Source organism: Simochromis diagramma, unplaced genomic scaffold, assembly GCF_900408965.1.
Source record: "Simochromis diagramma unplaced genomic scaffold, fSimDia1.1 OVJJ01000305.1, whole genome shotgun sequence".
Classification (NCBI taxonomy): Eukaryota; Metazoa; Chordata; class Actinopteri; order Cichliformes; family Cichlidae; genus Simochromis; species Simochromis diagramma.
Genome location: NW_024387169.1, coordinates 2,161,911 through 2,181,929, shown reverse-complemented (window position 1 = coordinate 2,181,929; position 20,019 = coordinate 2,161,911). Strand labels below are relative to the sequence as shown.

At 43.9% G+C, this 20,019-nt stretch overlaps 3 protein-coding genes across 7 annotated transcripts in view; all 3 read right to left on the bottom strand.

Moving 5' to 3' along the window:
- Positions 1-7,561, bottom strand: part of arhgef10 (Rho guanine nucleotide exchange factor (GEF) 10) — a 41,821-nt gene extending 34,260 nt beyond the window's left edge. For 2 of the 5 annotated variants that reach the window (XM_040048949.1, XM_040048951.1), the window contains exons 1-2: positions 7,015-7,557; positions 1,388-1,497 (exon numbers count right to left, since the gene is read on the bottom strand). In XM_040048949.1, coding sequence (XP_039904883.1) covers positions 1,388-1,424 — 37 coding nt within the window. In that variant the 5' untranslated portion in view covers positions 1,425-1,497; positions 7,015-7,557. Of the gene's footprint in view, positions 1-1,387; positions 1,498-4,195; positions 6,980-7,014 lie in introns of those variants that run through there. The other 3 variants (XM_040048954.1, XM_040048952.1, XM_040048950.1) reach the window with 3 other exon arrangements.
- Positions 7,562-8,206: 645 nt separating this feature from the next.
- Positions 8,207-11,938, bottom strand: cln8 (CLN8 transmembrane ER and ERGIC protein). Its single transcript, XM_040048958.1, has 3 exons — positions 11,805-11,938; positions 10,890-11,515; positions 8,207-10,543 (listed from the first exon to the last, which is right to left on the bottom strand). The coding sequence occupies exons 2-3, from the start codon at positions 11,427-11,429 to the stop codon at positions 10,217-10,219; spliced, it is 867 nt and encodes a 288-aa protein (XP_039904892.1). The 5' UTR covers positions 11,430-11,515; positions 11,805-11,938; the 3' UTR covers positions 8,207-10,216.
- Positions 11,939-13,629: 1,691 nt separating this feature from the next.
- Positions 13,630-20,019, bottom strand: part of dlgap2a (discs, large (Drosophila) homolog-associated protein 2a) — a 182,140-nt gene continuing 175,750 nt past the window's right edge. Inside the window, exons 14-15 of the mRNA XM_040048948.1 lie at positions 18,454-18,606; positions 13,630-18,342 (exon numbers count right to left, since the gene is read on the bottom strand). Coding sequence (XP_039904882.1) covers positions 18,136-18,342; positions 18,454-18,606 — 360 coding nt within the window. The 3' untranslated portion in view covers positions 13,630-18,135. The remainder of the gene's footprint in view (positions 18,343-18,453; positions 18,607-20,019) is intronic.

The window sequence follows — 20,019 nt, the reverse complement described above, 5'->3', positions numbered from 1 at the left end:
ATCACAGCTGGCCATTCAATAGTACATCTGTAACTGTGGGCCGAGGAGGTCATTGATAGCTGGCTCGGTGAGTGGCTGCGCATGTCAGAACAGCTTACTTACAGACTGTGCACACACACACACACACAATTATCATCTAACGTCTACTTTCAGCTCTTAAAGGGAAATAAAATCTCCACTTTGAAGAGTTTCTTTCAATTTTGTAGTCTTATAAAAATATAAGACTACAAAGGTGATAAAAAAAAAAAATCCATCCATATATATATATATATATATATATATGCGCAAATGTGGCAAGGAGGCGAGCTGTTCACGCTGACAATATGGATGTTGTTCTGAGGACCCCTCAGCTCCATAACGGTCTGCTTAAATGACTCACTGCTTCTGTTTCGCCTCAGCAACAAATCGAGCGAGCGGCCAGCTGGAGACGAAGGATTTCTCTGGCCTGCGTCTACCCCGGAGGCTTTGTGTGCCCGTGCGCGCGCTGCTGCATCAGTATTCTGCCTCATACTGAAGCACATTGTCTGCTATTCACAGTAGCGCAGCACATTTTACTCTCCTTACTCCCTCATTCCTCCGCCCACGCACGCTACAGCGGTGGATGAGCGGAGGAGAGGAATCTGCGCTGTTGACTCGAGCTGCACAGCTTCATCAACCTCTGAGAAAATCATCTAACCTTACGATGACCTGCAGAAGTGATCAGCTGACCAACACCTGCAACCTCTGTGAAACAAAGTTTCCTCATTTTGGTTAAAGTGGACGTTTTTGTTCATTTTCTGTCATACGTATACACATTTATAAACTATGACAGCTGTGGAATTTTTTTAATGATCCCTGTGAGCCAAACTCTTCTTTTTCCTCGTTGGATTTGGATGATGTCAGAGAGAAAGGATATCCTTTATATAGAAGCTCCACCCACCTGCCTTTAAAACCATCTGCTTACAGAATAGAGTAGCATGTCTATTGTCATTGTACATGTACAACGAAAGAAAAGAGCAAAACAAGACGGTGGTCTTTCAGGACGAGGCGCTAAAAGGAAGTGGATGATTCTTAAACTCAGCTCTCTTCCTCAGTGTGTCTATTGTCCTGTCCCTCATCTCCCCTCCCCTCACCCAGTTGCAGCAGATGGCCCCGCCCCTCCATGAGCCTGTTAAAATGGAGTTTTTCCTTCCCACAGTCACCGAATGCTTGCTCATAGGGAGTTTTGATTGCTGAGGTTTTGTAGGGCCTGTTGTTGTGATTTGGCACTATGTACATAGAATTGAACTAACCAACTGAGCTAACCGGCCCATGAAAACAACACTTTCCACCATGTTTACCAGTTTAAGCATCGAGGAAGCGGACACATGCAAATCACATATGAAGGACGAGGATTTGTTGACTTTACTTTCAGGAGGTGGGGGAGGAAAGTCTTCCATGTCCATGCTTACTGCTCTTCTCCTGCTAAAGCTCTTCAGACATCAGCACGCAGAGGCTCAGTTACACCAACGCACATTCCTACAGGAGGAAAGGACAAATGTCGTTACAGTCAGTTCAAGGAGGCTCAGACAACAGAAAAAAGAGACTGAGTTTGGCATTTCTAGGTCAGCATATGTGAGCCAGTCGGTCCACAAAAGACCAACCACTTGTTATTCAATGTTACTTAATCAAAGCGGCAGACAGCAGCGTGGCTGTCTTGTCACGGTCTGCTACCTTTCGTATCAACATCTGATTCTGAACCAAAGCGAATTCAGACAAATGAAGAGTGAGTGAAAACAAAGGAAACACTTGTAGAGCTCCCAGGGAGAGCTGATGCCGGCGTGTGTTTACGTGTGCCCGGCATTCTCATATGCTAATGCTGCGTGTGTGTGTGTGTGTGTGCGATGCCATGGTATGCACAGCCTGTGCTACCATTGTAATGGACACATCACACCCTGCTGCGTGTCCACGAGGAAAACAGAGGCTGTGGAGCTTTGCAGCTAAAGCAAAGTTCATGCAAAGCAGGATGCAGCTTAGATTTGAACTCATTTCTTTGGTTTCAAATACATTCAGAATGCATTACACGAGCCGACTATCAAAAACTCACTTTAACGCTCCAGGATGTGAAATATGTGCTGCTGTAAATTAAAACCCAGGCAGGTTATCATGCAGAGGCACAGGTCAGTGTGGCACTTCTGTCTCAAACAGCAATTATCAGCCACACATTTTGGTCCTTATTAGCATGCTGAGGCAGGAGACCTTTGGACCTGCATGAACATGAGAGGCGTTACATTCCTGAGCAGCACAGGGTTCCTGTCTGATGTGCAGCTTTTATCCAGAGGTGACAGTTTCTGTCAAACAAAGCTGAGCTATTTACTGGACATCTTCAGCTCACTACTGTGCACAAGGACAGATGACAGTGTGGTGACATCATGCTGTGGCATAAAGCAGGCATTGTAGCGCTGTGTGTGCACCATTCTCTATCCATGCAATCTCCACAGCCAGCGTAGCTTCACAGCAGTCTGCTTCTGACTAAGACAAACGTGCAGCAGAACAGAAAACAAGAAGGACAACTCATTCTGAGTCTCAAAGCTTGTTTTGTCTAGAAATAATGTGAAATCCTCTCGCGTTGTCCTCCACTCTGTTCACTGGGCACAAGGCCAGGAGAGGATCTGTCTGCTACGGCTAACAGTGCTAACACAGACAGGTAGGCTGCACTGAGCCTGAGGAGGCCCTAGCTTCATAATGGAGTACAAAGAGACAGGCAGACGCAGCTGCAGCATTAACATATCTTACATCTGTCCATCTTCAGGCTCTACTGTGCTGAAGAACAGTGATATATAATGTTTGTGTTTGATCTTTTTTTAATTATCATGATATGAAATATTTTTCTTAGACTGAATAAAATCATATTGTCACTCGTGTAATCTCAGTGAAAATTAAAAATAAGAACAATCCAGTGTGAAAACTCTGAATCTTTATTTTTATTCCAGGGGCTTCGTACTTGGGTTTCCTTCTTAGTTTCGTGAGTCAGCTGTAACTGCTGTGAGCAGGTAACTACACGACAAACACGCTCGTAACTCGGCTGACAAGTTTTAAAGCGAGGAACTGTCAGCCGAAGCCGAACAGAAGCTTCAACGCGTGACTCATCTCTCCCGTTAAAAGCATTGTTTGAGGTTTAGGAAAGCAGGAAAAGGATGGAAGGGAGAGGAAAGGGACTGAAACGTGTTCTTCTTCCCCCAAAGGCACTAAAGAGAAAAAGTGGTTAAAAGAACTTGTTACTGAAACACTTTCGTTTCTCATGTTTCTGTTTATTTGTAATATGTGTGAGTGAAGCTGATCTTCTGTCGGTCAGCCTGCAGATTCCTACATTCCTCCCTGCTCCTGTAATTACTCCCACTTTGGTCCTTCTGCTTGCTTTTGGAGGAAAACTAAACACATTTCCAAATTACACCCTGCGCTGCTTGCGGTGTAGCGTGACTTCAAATGTGGTCTTCACCAAACAAGCACCTGTCTCACCCGTGAAGATGACCTGTAGCACAAACAACATGACATCTGCAGCTTTGGTCACCAGCTTTGGACTGAGCCACACGAGCTGAGTGTGCGTATCTCACAAACCCTCGCTGAGAGGCCAAATACAGTCACAGTAATTAATTTTTAATTGTACTGCTAATCTATTTGCTGTTTAATTAAAAGGCAGTGCATTGCTGGCTTATCTCAGAGCCGTGATTTAAGGCAGAGTGGAAGACAGCAGAAAAGGTAAAATCCTCTCCACAGTTGATGATACACTCAGCTGAGCGTGTCATTACATGCTGGGGCGGCTGAGCAATGCTGCGCAGACAGGAAAACAGTCATATGGCTTACAGCGTAATGCAGACAATTTGCTCACCTGTGTGCTCCTAATAACCTGCACATGCTACATAACAAACAGCACGTATGTTGCGCACAGCAGGAGGCCGAGTGCAGAGGATTAGCTGTGACCCGTGTGGAGTGAGACAGAAACACCACAGCTGTCTTTGTCTTGATCTTAATTTTAGAATTACATTTCTATTAAATCGTGTTTCAAACATGTGAAACTCTTATAATCTTATTAACTGAAGTCACACCCAACCCGTGTCCATAGATGAGGCAGGGTTTCTTATCATGCACTAATCATCTACAGAAATCAAAGAATGACTGACTTGCATTTAAGCATGTAAGCTTTTAAACACAAATTTATTATAAAAAAGCCACTAACCCAAACACAGAGACCAATCAAAAATGTGCGACGCTGAGAGCTCGGCAAGAGGTTTGCAGCCGAGTCTTGTAGTGCGCACTTAAAGACAAGTGGCATTCCACACACAGGCTGAAAGTCATAAACAAAGCCTCGGGGGAGCGGGTGCTGGGAGAGACAGGCGCTACGGGTGTCTGAGCTTTGCTCTGCAGCTCTGGGCAGAGCATCCTTCTGTTCGGATTACTGAACACAAGATCCCAGGCCTGCAAAGAGAGGCCCAGCAGTCTTAACAAAGTACTCGAAGATGTTTGTGAGGACGTTCAGGGCGCTGCAGCTCTTCATGATCAGAATTCAAGAGTAACAGCAGAGTTAAAAGGATGCTTCTGCTTCTCGGTCACTCTCATTAACACACTTTCAACACAGCTTACTTATACTTTGAACCACACGGTAAAAAATAAAGTGATGAGCATCCAGTAGAGCACCGGGGCTCACACAGTATGTGGGCCTCGACAACACCACCCACTCCAACCACAAACTCGGAGTCCTGACTGCTGGCAAGTTGAAAGCTCAGATCAGATCTGGGACCGAAGGAAATTCACAGGCACATATATCACTACCACAGTAAAGCAAGCAGTCCTCCCTACTGCTCACATGGCCCACCGTTTACTCCTCTCCAATGAATACAACCTCTCCTCACAGCACTGCAGGATAAAACCCACACAGAACACAAGAAGATAAGTCTGGTCCCCGTCAGCTACTACTTATAATTATAATGCAGCGGCGGTCGATTGTAGGGAGTACACTTCAATAATCAGATGCACGGGGCCGCAGGACTTTCATCCGATTACAGACGTGATTTATTGTGCTTGCCATAATGATGCATCACCCCACCATACAGTATGTATGAAGCGGTCTTTTGCAGGCAGATTCTGTTTTTAATAATACAAAAAGCAAACACTGACATGACCCTGCCAGCCTGGGAATCACTCAGCAAAATAAAAGACTGCATTATGTTTCAAACGTGGTGTCCATTTGAAGACAGAGACCGTAAAGTCTTGGCTGTCACTCGTAACTGGTCTCCACCCACCCAGCGAGCCACACCAAAGCTCCGAGAAGCCAACATGTCACCAGAAACACACTATTTAGTGAGCGGTGATGAGCAGCCACTCTAAGGCGTTTTTGTTAACTGGCTGGATTTCAGCTCTGAAGGAATTTTAATGTGAATAGAGCAGTTCAATCAGATTACAATAAATGACCACAGGAAACCACGCCACTCCTGATCATCAGTGGGCTATGCATGGACTTGAAAAGGGTGGAAACAGTTCCCAAAGCCAAGAATATGAGTGACTCTTAGCTTTACTCATCCCTGGGCAGAGTCCTGAGCTACAGCTCATCTCACAGAGCACGGTGCTATCGCACAAAGGAAGGTAAAGCTCCCTAACAAGCCAGCGCTGTGTCAGTTTCTCTCGTCCACCTGCACGAGAGCAGCAGCCTTTCTTTCCCAGTTGTTGGCGAGCTATGCTGCTAATCCACGTCCCGTCTCGGTGGATGTTTGGCCGAGTTGTGGGTGGACAGTGACTCCATTAACTGCCTTTCTAAAAATGAATGGTATGCTCCTCTGCACGACCATTGTGTGCTCTGGCACCCCCGAGCTCAGTCACGGTAAACAGTAGCTGCTATTGGCAAAGCGGCGCTACAGGCTGCCCTGTCACAGTTACTTAATTAATTCCTGGTATTTCTCCATTAAAACGCACCTGTGTTCACAGACTGCTCCGAGCACAGGTGAGGACACTGAAGTCTGTGCTCTGTGTTCTCATGTTTGTGGCAAAGCTGGCTGTGATCTATAAAAGCATCTTCATAAAGGATTCTACGTGATGTACACGACATTAAGTGACAGCAGGCAGTTTAAGCACAGTAAAAACAGCCCACACTGGTGGAGCTATTAAGCATCTGTATTTACAGGCAGGCCTCTCCAGTTATTTGCCAAACAAATTACCAGTGGAGACTCTTGTGTGCAAGCATGTGCATGTGTGAGCCTTTCTTCCACCTCACCCTCGTCCTGGCTGAATGAACTGGACATGCACGACACTGGACAATACAAGCAGTGATCAAAGCATTCTTTGTATTTCTAACCATCATTGGAGATCTACCAAACCTCGGAGGGTTCCTTGAGGAACTTGACTTTTGTAGTGCAGATAGGCACCTACTAAACCTACCAAAGGCCAAACAGATGAATTAAACTGAGGTTTCACAGCCTGCTCAGACCAATCTTCCACTTGGCTGAAGCTGTGCAGGGCTTTGGCTGAGGAATGCTATGCATGACTACTTGGATCTGCAGCTCTGATTTATCCAGTTATGAATGATTTTTCGGAGTGTCAACTCCACGGGTGGTGCAGTGTTTTCAGTCCACATTTTTGTGTTCATAAAGCTGTTTGTTATCAGTTCTCTCAACCTCATCAAATCAGTCCTAAAACAGCAGTAAGATCAAAGTAAGAAGAAGAAACGTATGAAAATCTTACACGGCAGCTCAGAAACTTGGTGAATTCTTGAACAAACACAGAGGAGAGTTTGTTGATGTAATTCTTGTTCTTAAAGCAGATCGTTTCCGGATTAGGGTGCACTAATTGGCATAAATGCGCATAAAAGGCGCATTAGTGACTGTGTTATTGCAGGTATCTGACAGGGTTTGGGATCTTCTCCGTGGAAACTGACACGCCACGTTATAGCCAACATCTTTCTGCTTCAGGCTGACATCACTGCTCACTTCACCTCACAGTTATCGGGACACATTTGTCAGGGTTATTCAGAACTTTGTAAAAAACCTACAAATGACCTCAACTTACCGTTCTGTGACGTGCTCCCAGGTGAATGACGTAATCCTTTCACAGCAAGCGTTAAACACAAAACATTTTAGACTCCCGCACAACTTCAAACCTATCAAAACATCCACTTCTCGTCCTTTTTACTTCTCTCCCTTCGGTGCAAGCTGACTTCATCCATGAAAACCCTCTCACCCCCCGTCTCAGACGCTGATTGGCCGCCACAGCGCCACTAAGGGCTCTGATTGGCTGCGTAGAACGCCAATCAAACCTCCGCCGTCTTCTCCGGATTTTATGGGAAAGAAGTTCGAGCAAAGCGGACACGTGACGTGTGAGGTGGCTCCCCCCTCACAGCTGTCCGGAGATGATGTTGAAGGAAGTTTTTAGCTTATCCGTTAAAACCTGAACCGAAAACAACGAAGGAGGGATTTTTGTCCCCGGGAGGCACCGATGTCTATGCTGATGAAGAGGCTGGACTGCTGCTTCACGCGTGATTTACAGGAGCAGACACATAAAGTTAGAATACCGAACTCTGAGCCTTTAACGCTGAAACTTTCACTTTTTTTAAGGAAACAATGTTTTTAAGCATTTTTTATAGATCCTTAAAAAATCCTGAGTAATTTCTCGTTTCTCTGACGGAGCTTTTTGTTTTCATGTCTTAACTTTAAAATGAAGTATCGCAATAAGCAAAGTGACTCTTCAGACTGTAACAGATCTGTGTACAAGACAAACCTGCTGCAGCCCTGTGCTGCTGTTCAGGGGGAAATCATCCTTATGTGCAAGAATGTGCTGACGGTTTATGGCAATGTTGAAAAAGAAATCAATTGAAAACTGGAGGTAATTATTCCCATTGCGCCACCTACAGGCAGATCCTCTGTTGCACATCTTACAGTCTAAACTAAGCCCACCTCTTTCATTCTCCTCCCCCCTCAGCTCACACTGAGCTTCCCACCCGAAATGTAAGAGGGGGAAGGAACAGCCCTACAATAAAATCAGACATCCTCCCCTTTGAGCAAACATGTTGAATGGCTGCCAGTTAAATGTCACAGCTGCAGCATCTGCCTATCAATTTTGTTTAAAGCCTACATTACAGGTCCTTCAGTGCAACGTCACCCTCTGCTCTCCAGACCTGTGTGAACATGCCCCACTTACATGAATTTCTGGGTCACATGCAGGAGCATGGTGACAGGAGACAAAACAGAAGAAAGAGACACAATAACCAAGGAAACACTTTATTTTGAAACTCGGTAGTTTAAATGAATGCACAGTCCAACATAGATAACACAGAAGCTGTTAGTATATGGCACTGAATCAACAGGACATCTGTCCCACGGTAGTTCCCTAATTTTACAATCTGAATCTAACATGATCAGATTTATTTAAAGTGAGATCAGAGCTACAGCTAAAACAACATTTCACTCTTTACGAAGATTAAATTACTGAAGGTGTGAAAAGCAGAAAAGTTTAAATCTACTGGACTGAGGCTTCGAAGCGTTTTCCACTTTATTTAACACACAGGCAGCATTTGTGCAGGCCGAGCCAAAGGTGTTAATGTGCACGCTGTAGAAAGAAAATTACAACTACGTGCACAATTAAAATGTCTTAAAAAATTACTGAATATAACACATGATTCTGTTTCCCATGTACAATAACAACACAGGGCTATTCTGTTAATGAGAACTAAAAGCAGAGCTGTTAAAGTGGGATATTGTGGAGAAGTTGAACATTTGCAGCGAAAGACAAATAAAACCTTTCCTATGGTTTAAATACAGGAACACACACAATCGCCATTAGTATGTTTTTATAAAAATCCCACACACATAAAATAAAACTCAGTGGATTTTAGAATACACCATAAATAAAGATGGACTGCAGGGCTGCACCAGTTTAAACCACAATTATCAGGGTCAGAGGTTTGCTTAGTGTAAGCACTAGTTCAGTATTTTTTCAGCACAGTAAAGCCTTTGTGAAGCGGACTGCTGTGACTCAGTGTAACTCCGCCATGACACATGCTTGTTTCTCTGCTGATGCAGTCCAAACACACCAATCTGATCAACACTTAGTATCTAATAACTTCAATGAGTAAACCTATGAGAGGTCATCCTCAAACATGATCCAGTTTTACCCCACTCAGGCAGCAGAGCTGTGTAACAAAGGGTCCACTCTGGAGTTCACAGTGCTTTGATTTAGAGACACTTCACGCTCACCTCAAACTTCCCTAAACAGACGGAGCAAATTTCACTGTCAATATGTACACAATAGAAACAGCTGTGGGCCGACAACATCTACTCCCAACTCATATTTAAGTCCAGTTTAATTCTGGTCTTTATCTCAAAGCAGATTTTGCTTATTAAAGCTTTTGTTGATCTTAAACTTACTGATTTTTAATGCAGGAGCTGCTCTCATACATATTTTATACTGAAAAAAAGTAATTTATTACTTTAAAAGTGGATACTTGCAACACTTGTTAAAAGGTGTGAAATCGCACCATTGCCAACTCTTTGCTGCATCGATAATACGTGGGTGTATAATGAACCACAAAGTCCTGTTATGAGCCTGGAAAAACCCAGACAGTAATACCAGAGTCCTGAAATAAAACGAAATCGAAATAAACGCTGTGCAGTGAAAGATTCTGTTTCACACTCTGTTGTGATCATATGTAAACCTTTGTCAGGAGCCAAGTCTCTTTATGCCCTTTTCCCACTAGCACCTACACAACTCAATTACTTAGTTTAAAGGGTTTCCATTAGGTGAGTTTGTGAGGAGCCGAGTCAGACCAAAAATGTGACATTGGGAGACTTCATGCCACCGATTGGCCAGGGAGTGATGTCACTGGATGAGTCATGAGAGCGACTCCTTCACAAGAATCAAATCTGCCATTTTTCAAACCCAACAACGAAGGAAATGGAGACACAAACTTCTTTTACCCGAAGTCTGACAAGAAAACGCAGACTGGGACTTTCTGCCCACCTTGCTATGATGACCCCGCCCACATTGAGGTACTACACAATTGTAAAAACTGAGTAGAGTTGAGCTGAGGTGGTGCTAGAGGAAAAGATGCGTTACAGAACAAAGGACTAGAGAGCCCAAGGGGCTTAAAAAGAAGTCCCAGTCTAACAAACGTAGAATTTAAAACAAGCATCCATCAAAAGTCAGCTCCCACTCAGTCTCAAATAATAAAATAAAAAGCCATAACTGAAACAGGAAATGACACCGATGATACTCCTTAACTGGCATGAGGTTTTCCAGAAGCCTCAGGCTGACCGTCGGTGGTGCCGTTCAGTGGGATCGCCTTGTTGCCAAAGTTCCAGTCCACAGGATTAAGAAGCTGCATTGTCTTCTTGTGGGTCCATATGGGGTTGAGGATAAGTGTGAGCAGAGTGAGGCCGGTGAAGAAGAGTATTAGCGGGGGCAGGGGCGCATGGGTCCACAGCTCCACCCGGTGGGTCAAGGTTACCCACCACATGTAGTAAGTGAGTACCATTCGACAGTGAAACATGTGAATCATCACCCACTGGTTGGCTTTCCAGAACAGAGTGCATGCCCAGCCAGCCTGTCAGGGGAGACACAATCTGTCAGACACCTTCTCTTTACTTCACATTCATGCAAAATCTGTTCAGTAAACCAGTGAGCAGAAGGAACAGAGAAAACTGTGGTTAGTGCTTCAGATTTTTGTTGTTTTTAAAAGGGAACTTCCTCTTTCTAAGAACGTTTTGGTACAGTGAACATAATCACAAGGTGCACAAGACCCAGGAGGAAGCAAAACTTACAAGTCAAGAAAAAGGTCAAGCCAGTGAGATGCTACAGAAAGCCGGGCCTGGACTTACCAAAGATTACGTACAAATACAAGTCCGGAGAATGAGATGAAAGGTACGTGCATGTGACACGATCATGCTTACCTTCAGCAGCATCCAGGATATACAGGTGAATGGCGTGCTCATCTCCAGCAGGAGGGTGATCATGGGCAGGAAGTGGCCCAGGGAATCCCACACCACCGCCCCCACGTATCCCGACAGGGCGAAGAAATGGTGCGTGGCCAGTGGGAGGTCGAATGACCAAAACACCACACTGGAGGCGTGAAGTGCAACATTCTCAAATGCAAAAAAGCCCGTGGCTGTGAGCACGTTAAACCATGACCAGTCTTCCTGGCCCCTCACTTTGTCTCTGGTGATTGAGGAGTCTTCAGTGAGGGCCCGGAGACCGGCTACTGTACTCTGGATCCCAAACACTGCCCGGGTGGCAGCAAGGTTCCAAAAAACCTTTTCTTTGGCCAGCAGGGACTTGTAGGTCTGGCACAGAGACACAGACAGGAGGTGACAGAAGAGGAACACTGCAGTATAGAAGCAGAAGCCAAGGCCGATGAGCTGGAGGCGATAGTCCCATAAGAAGTACTCTGCACTGGGCTGGGAGAGGCGGCCGGTGTGCTGCTCGGAGGCCATGGCGCTTTACGGAGGATCACCGAACCTGAGCGCGGGGAGGGTCACCTGAAGGTGGAGCTGCTAGGAGCATGGTGTGTGTGGCCCACCTGCAACAGACAGACAACACACCATCCATTAACGCAGCACTGTGCCTGTGAAAACACTCCACGAAGCCGTGGACCTCGGTACACACGGATCATTTTATTTAAACTCTATGTCAGCCTTCAATCTGTGTTCATTTCATCCGCCGGTGACAAACTTTCACTACAGAGTTCTTCGAAAGAGGAGTCAGAGAAAAGTTCGACGTTAACATCGCGACATATCTCACAGAATATTTAAAAATGATTAAATCTAAAGCAGTTTACTTACTAACTAACACAGAAACGTGTACCTTACCGGACAGAAGCGTTTCCAGGGAGTACAGCGTCCCTCTGTAACCGCTAGTACCCCCAAACAGGAAAACTCACATCATACGACTCCAATTTGGTCATGTGACATCCACACAGGAAGTCCAGCCTCGCTGTACTTTGCAGACATCCCATTGGTCAGCGCTGATCAGCCGTAGAATCCCATTGGTTGCCTCTTATTTATATTTTCTGTCTGGAAACAGCCTCTTTAATATTAATCACGATTATCTATTATTACGACCGGATTCCTGTAGAAGAAGTCGCAAGATTCAACTGAATAAACCGCTTAACAAATAGTAAGATAAACAAATAAACCCTCACAGTAATAAATAATATAGTCATGTCAATAAAATGCAACTTTCTGCTAAAAAAAAAAAAAAGTAATAAACGTGTGCACAGAACTGCATTTTTAACTATTAGAGGTGTGCTACTGGAACATGGCATGTGTGTCTATCTCCGTCCAGCAGAGGGAGCCCTTGCATCGTGAGATTCAAATGAAGTGGCCTCGCTTACATTTTTCGTGGTTTTGTTTTTGAGGAGTTGATGTGCTAAAGCTTTGATTTATTTTATTTCACTGTATTATTGATGTGTTTTATTTTCATTAGTTGCAAGAGCCGTTTAACAAATAGGAGCGGACCTTGTGTTCTACTCTCACTGGACTCTTTCTCAGCTTCCTCTCAGGTTTACTGGGTAAGACAAATTACCCATTGTTGTTTACCTGGCAAAGAGCTCGTAGGTCAGAATTCTGCAGGAATGAAAAGCATTGAAAACATGTAATATCCAGCATATCTTTGCCTGACTTCGACCTTTATGGCCATTACAAGGTCTTTGAAACATTTGGACACGGATCATCTGAAGTTTAGAGTGCTGATACTGTACCAGTGGTCGCATTCTTGCAGACAGTCAGCCTGCAGATCTGTAGAATTTATGGATGCTGCCATTGCTGTGGTGCATGAAATGCATTACAAGAATATAACCTGCAAATTTTAAAATGTAACCATGCTGGGATATAGATTATGTCAATGCTGAATATAGAACTCTTTAGTGCCAGAAGCATTATGTGGGTTGCTTTAAAGAATGGTGTTCAAGGGTAAGCTGAACACATGGGCACTGTCGACTCGCAGCAAGAAGCACCTGTGTGATGTTGCGTTTTCTCTCCAAAGGCGTGCATGGGGTCAGGTTAATTGCTGGTTCTAAATTGGCTGTAGGTGTGACCGTGAGCTTGAAGGGTTGTCATCCTCTGCGCGCTAGCCCAGCGACAGACTGACAACCTTTCCACGGTGGACCCTGTGACAGCTGGGGTAGGCCTCGGCTCCCCCGTGACCCTGAATTGGATAAGATTGATTTATAGTAAGCTGACGCACGCTGATCGCTTTTGTTAGATGTGAAAAAACAAAAGCCAGTTCATTCAGTTATTCTTTTATATAAATGCCAGTTCTTTGGTGAACCTCCTGACACACTATGAACATCGGAAAGTAAGTGTACCAATTTCTTTGACTGATGATTCAGAGCTACACTTCATCTTTATTTCACTGCTATTTTCGTTAGTGGGCCACAGATCTAAAATGCATGAAATGTCAAGAGCAGTTTGATGAATTCGTTTAGCTCCCCTCCGGTGAGAGAAAATCCCTCCGCTGGAAGTACAGTTACTGTTAGGAAAGGCATCAGAAAGCTGTAATTCTGGCATACCCACTCCAGTGGATTAAATGCAGTGTAATGTATAATGTCTAAGTTTACGTGAACACTTTTGCTGCGATGATCACAACAGCAGCGAGTTACTGTTCAAAGTAAAAAGGACCACAAAGACAAACTTGTTTCAAACTTTTTCTCAAAAAATTTAATTGCAGAATTATTTACACTGAGTGAACTAAGCAGTGATCAACGACTCAAATCTCCCAACAGCTCTGAAAGAATGGAGGAAAATGCATATGGTATAATAATACAAAATAAATTAACGATAAGGTAACTTGCACTGAAAGAATGCGCCTTGAGAGATGCACGTGTGGCAGACTTAAATAAATACATAACAAATGTACATCAGTGTGACAGTGTCATAATTCTTAAAAACAAGAATAAATAAGCCTACATTCAAAATCAGTTTGTTTTTTTTTTGCATGCCATCATATCAGCTTAGAAAGGAACCATAACAAAGTGAGAATAACAGCAAAACATGAGCAAGTGCAGAAAATAGTTGTTTCAATGAAGCATATATTTTATATTTATATATCTATATATATATTTCTTTACAAATAATGAATATTTGGCATTATATTCATCCTTCCTATAGATATGATATACAAGAGATGAAAATAGTTTTAGCTAAACAACTACCTTTTTTCATTTTGTCTAGTAATTATAGAGTTGTTTCACATTCCAACTTCTAGGAAGTGTTGTATCAGTGTGTTTCTTTCCATGGCACGATTACCAAAAAGTCCCCTTGAAATAGTTCACGTCATGGGTTCTAGAGTTTAAAGCGCATAGACAGTCGTACCAGAAGTGAGGCCACAGAATGTGTAGATACAAGCTCAAACGGCATGTTTGGAGATGGGTCGGCGACGGCAGTCATGGTTTGATTACGTAAAACTAATGTGCAGTAAGAACTTTACAGTTTGCTGGATAAGTCAAAGACATTGCACTTGCAGTTGGCCGCTGCCCTCCTGGCACTGAATACAGCATTGTTGAAATTTTGTACGCTCGGGGTTCACACGAGGTTTCAGCGGGCCACCTAAAGGAAAGCGCTGCAACTGCATCCTCAAAAGAAGACTCCCTTGGCGCTCACAGTATCGGATTCATGCTGCGCGTCATCCAGAAGGATTCAGCGCAGAATAAGCGCTACAGTCGGCTTCGAGGGAATACAAGATCGCTCTGTGAAAAAGAGTTCATGTGAGAATGCGTTTACACCTCAAAAGAAACGGTGTCATCGATGGAAAACGATTTTCACTGGGAGACGAAACCCAGCCGTCAGAGCAGCGAGGTTTGTCTCTGGGGTGATGAGGGAGGGATGATTTCCGCACAGTTCTTATCTCTAAATGCATCTGTAAATTTACTCACACTCGTCTCCTTATTGCCCTTTTCCATCTCCCCTGGTTCCTTCAAGGTCCGACTAGAAAAAAAGGCCTCCTGGAAAATTATGCGATGCGTCTTAAAGGTGCAAATGAAATGCTTGAAACTGAATCAGGTGGCGGTTATACTACGTTTTTCACGGCCCTGCTCGAGATACGTAAGGGAGAAACTCCTCAGTCGTTTCAGCCTCAGCCCAGCAGAAACATATAGTGCTGATGCTTAAGTTCTACAGTGCAGGCCACAATTCAGCAATACATTTATCAACACAAGCTTTGAAGGGCCTTAGAGGCAGTTTGCTTGATCTCACCAAGGACCCAAAATCTTACATAAGCTGCTTTGCTTAGTCAAAGAGAGGCTAAAAATGACCCGGCGCAGCAGCGAGCGATCCTCACATGAACAGCCTTCCAGCTACAGAACAGCACACAGCACCAGCAGTTTGGGCCTCAGCGCCGAGCTCTCGTCTCCTCTAAGCCAGCATATGTCAACCCGAGTCTGTCTCTCTGCCGTCTGTCTGCCACTGTGGCAACAGCAGGGGAACGTCCCCGCTCTGCCAACTGCCTGGCATCGCACACCCAGACGCTTTCCAGATACCCACTGTCTCACTATTAAAGCTCCCTGCCTCTGCAATGAAAAACCCAACAGAATTCGAGCTCGCCGTGTTTTCTTGTTTCATTATTGAAACGCTGTCACTCCATCGCAGACTTTGGTTACCTGGTCATTCTGTAATGTGTTGTCTGAGGTTTGCTACAAGAAGTTTGGCAGATAAGGAACGTGTCATACATGGTAGCTTGAAAACAAGTGTGAATCCCACGTATGCTCGGAGTTTGTCTTCAAGGATGCGCATGGTTCAAAAAATACTGCGTTTACTCAAAAGTACAATTCGCAGGAGCAAAAAGTAAATCAAGGTATCTAAAATACAATTTATCAAACAGCTGATGGCACGGCGATGGCGTGTAGATCTGTGTGGGGGTGCGGCGGGCGATGGAGGTCAGGCCACAGCTGGGTAGTAATAGGAAAATGACGCGCAGACCTTAGATTGACTTAGAGTCAGCATTGTGCTACAAAAACAAGATCCACGCTCACACATCAGCAACACACACACACACACACACACACACACACACACACACACACACACACACACACACACACACACACACACTATTCAAATCCAGGGACTTTGTTTTTTTACTGCTATCATATGATTCATATCCCTGAACCCACCCATAATGAAGCCAGGCACTCGGGCACAATTAGTCATAAAAATAGATTTTTAAAGTGATGTACCGTTCAGTGGACAGCGCATTATTTCGACTTGATTATTTGTCTAGTACTGTACTGATTAAATAAAAAGCAGCACCATTTAGTGGGTTGATTATCCCAAAGGTTTTACTAATAGACTTCAGTCTTTAGGTCAATGATTTGACAGCGACATCAGCAACACAGTGGAGCGAACGTCGAAATCACCGGCACCAGAGTTTCATAATTAAGCAGCAGAATTTTAGCGTTTTGCTCAGAATGAATTTATGAGGAACACAATCACGGACCAGGATTGGATCAAACCAGCTATTCCTTCACTGATTACAATAGTTTTATTGGTGTGTATTGCGCCCGTACAGATTGACAGCAAACTATTTTGAGTCGTGGACCCCTGGAGGTCCCCGAACCACACTTTGAAAACCCCAGACCTCTGTAACAGTTGCATATATAGATGTAGGTGATCTTTAGCTTTTGTTTGTGTGGAATTTAGGATTGTGCAAATCTCCATTCACTACTTAAATTGGCATCGGTGTGCACAGCCCGTTCTTTCTGTTCAGCAGGGCTCTTGCAGAGTTTTAGCTATTTGAGACTTGCTGCTTGCATCCCTCTGGAAAAGCCTTTGCCCCAATTTCATTTCATTATTCCCCATCTTTTCCTAAAGGGTGTCAGCCACAGGGAGACTTCAAACTACACTGAACTTTTCAAGAAATGGGAAAAATTACAAAGTACTTCATAGATTAAAGAAGCGCGTATGCAGATATTTTGTTTATGTTTTGACATTTTTCTCTCCATCACTCCTCATTAACTGTGGCTGAGGGTGCAACTTGAAAGGGCCTGACAGAAGCATGTCTGATGAAAAGACGGCCGTGCGGCGTAGAGTGTGTGCGCGATCAAAATGACTGCATGTGTGCAACAAATCCAGAGGAGTCAAGAGCAAAAGAAAGGGCGGAAAACAGTGGAGACGCAGGGGGGAAACACGATGAATATTCATCCCACTCACAATTCAAAAATACAACAGTACTATTGTGAACTGGGGTATGTACATTTCCCTTGGAAATACAGAGAACTGTAATAAGTGCATAAGTGCATTTGTCTACACATTTCAATCTAAGGAGTTACAGACACTTTCATACTGGTTTCTACTGCATTGACATGATGAACGTGTTGGCACAAGACTTGCATGTTTTCAGCTTCAAGTAAATGTCGATATCTGAAAGTTGGCAACGTGAGATATATAGGAAAGATGTTTGAAATGTGCGCGTTGATGAGCTGATGTCATTCTTCCACCAATCCAGACCATGAAGAATGTTTGACTACAACCAGATTGGGTAGAAAGCTGCATTTTTCAACACTGACCAGTCCAGAGCTTATTTAGGGCTGCCTGAATAACCTTGGATGTGTAACCAGTGCCACATGCACACAGTTGAGGTATTTCAAGCATTGGCACTTTGCAAAGACTTGAACTTACAACAATTTAGTGATACTTAGCTTCTTATTCCCCAAAAGAAAAGAAATCATAAGGTAATTTTCAAATGATCAAAAAGTATCGAAGGGCTACTAACTTTAACCGTTTTTGAACAACTTGAAATAAATAAATCTCTCATTTACTCTTTTAGCTCAAAGGCCTGGTTGCTGGTAGGTTCTCAAAGCTGCACTTTTTAAATGGCACTTTGCAAATGCTGAAAAACTACAGATGTATCCATCCAGGACACTGGATGAGAGAGCTTGTAGGTCGGGTGTCATGAGAGTGAGCTAAGGAGAAACCCAAGCGACTCATGTCAGACATACATTTCTGCTAACACTCACTCTGGATGCGGGAGTATAGCCTTGGCGCATCCTACAGTCCGCTGGGGTTTTGGCGATGGGCACTGAGGATGGCTATCAGATCAGACGACAGATGGATAAAGGAAGAGTAGAGAGATTAGCAGTCTAGAAAAAGGCTAGTTTTAAAGTTTTGTTTGAAATAGGGAGACACGTTAGCCCCTGACCCGATCCTCTCAAAGTCTAGTCTGAGCCTCTGGAATATAGATCTCGATGCTGTCCGCTCGCTCCGAGGCTGAGTTCTGCCGGAAAGAGGCCGCCCGCTTGGCTGCCATGAGCCGTCGGCGGGCTTCCTGCCGATGCCGATCTGGGAGGTCCAGGGATTTCTCCCTCGTCATTGCACTCTTCTGTCGAATTGTCTTCTTTGGTACGGGAGCTGGTGCCTTTAGAAAGAAGAGAGAAAGATTCAAATGCAATTTTGCGATTTATTAGAAAATCCTTTTTGTTTGCTCCACATTTTTTTAAGAATCAGTCTGCAAGCAGTGAGTCCTCACCTTCTTCTCTGGGCTATCTACAGGCCTCCAGTTGTTGTTCTTGATCTGCTGCAGCTGGTCAAATTTTATGGTGACGTCATCGATGGAAAGTTGCAAAAGGTCCCAGAATCCAGCCAGGTCCTGAGATGTGGGTCTGGGCATGGCACTGGGGTCCTACGCAGCACGGGCACAAGAGGAAAGATCAAATACTCTTAAGAGTGTTCAAGTGGTGAGGCAGATACTATAATGTAACACCGCACATGTGGGCCACCCTGCTTACTGCACTTCAGCTCCAGTCCACTAGATGTCCTCGTCATATTCAAAACTAGTGATTGAAACGAGGGGCAACAGCTTGTGTTGGAGAGCGGTCCCGTCATTCGTTCATGAATGGGGCCTGAAATACTAAGCCGACTTTGTCGGTGCAGACCTATTCATCACTTGATATCTGAAATGAAAGGAACATCCGACTGAAAGGTGCCTCATTGTCTCAGTAACTGCTGCGGGTTAATGAGTCATGGGTTTGAGTTTACCGTGTGCTGGTCCCTCTTTCTTTCATTAAATTAGCTCCTTCCAAGCTGAATATTCTTGTGAAGGCTTTTCATGATAAGGAAGCACAACCTGCGTACGCCTGAACAGAATTTCTGAGCTGATTTTATCTGTTGAACGCCGCCAACGAGGACCCGGGTACACCGGTTTGTGCTCTAGGACAATAACGTCTAAAAAACATGATCATGAGAGGCTCTTAAACTGATGCAGGGAGAAAAAAGATTGATGATCTTGAGGTAAATGTGTGCATATTATTAACCTTTGTTCATTACAAATTCTAATTTAATTGCAAATTTCTTTATTCCCAAATCCAACGCAGAAATGCGATTAGAAACAGGCTCTCTCAGGAGGCTTTGTTTGATTTCAGGGCTTGATGGTGTGGAGCACAACACTGTCACAGCTCAGGCTGCAGCACACCCTGCACTGTATTCAGGATTTTGTTTTTATTCATATATTTCCGTCCATGTTTTACTTTATAACTTCAACTATTTCAGCTCCATGGTTTCATAAACTTTGCACCGACCAAACATCTGTGCTGTGACTCGACAACCAGAGATGGTCAAGCTCTAAAACATTATGACATTTGAAGCGTGCAGCAGAGTAGATGTAGTTTTTTATATGATGGGGGCTTGTTATTTAAGTTTTGAAGTTCCCAACTCATTTGGTTTCTTGTGCATTAAGTAATCAGATAATTATTTTTAGCCAAACAAACAGCAGGGAGTCGCTAAAATGATCTCAAAAATATCATCTTTGGCCCCAAGTGTAGAAATTCATTAACCAATTAAAATGTTATTTCTTCAGCTCTTTCCTAAAGTTGTATCTGTTGCAACATCACACACAGATATTAAACTTACAGTATTGCTAATCATACTTTGCTTACTGTGACTCCATAGGGGTTACATTCGGCTTTGATATTTGTACAGTATTATGAGATTAGCATAAAGCAAGCCATTTGAAAAAAACAAAAACCCTTAGATTTCAAACATGAGTGTCCACCATGTGAGGAATGCCAGAAACAGAATTCACTCCTGTTATCTCTAA

Coding starts and splice junctions, on each gene's coding strand:
- cln8 (XM_040048958.1), bottom strand. CDS start 11,429: ATGGCCTCCGAGCAGCACACCGGCCGCCTCTCCCAGCCCAGTGCAGAG. Junction 10,544..10,889: donor TATCCTGGATGCTGCTGAAG/GTAAGCATGATC, acceptor CTCCCCTGACAG/GCTGGCTGGGCATGCACTCT.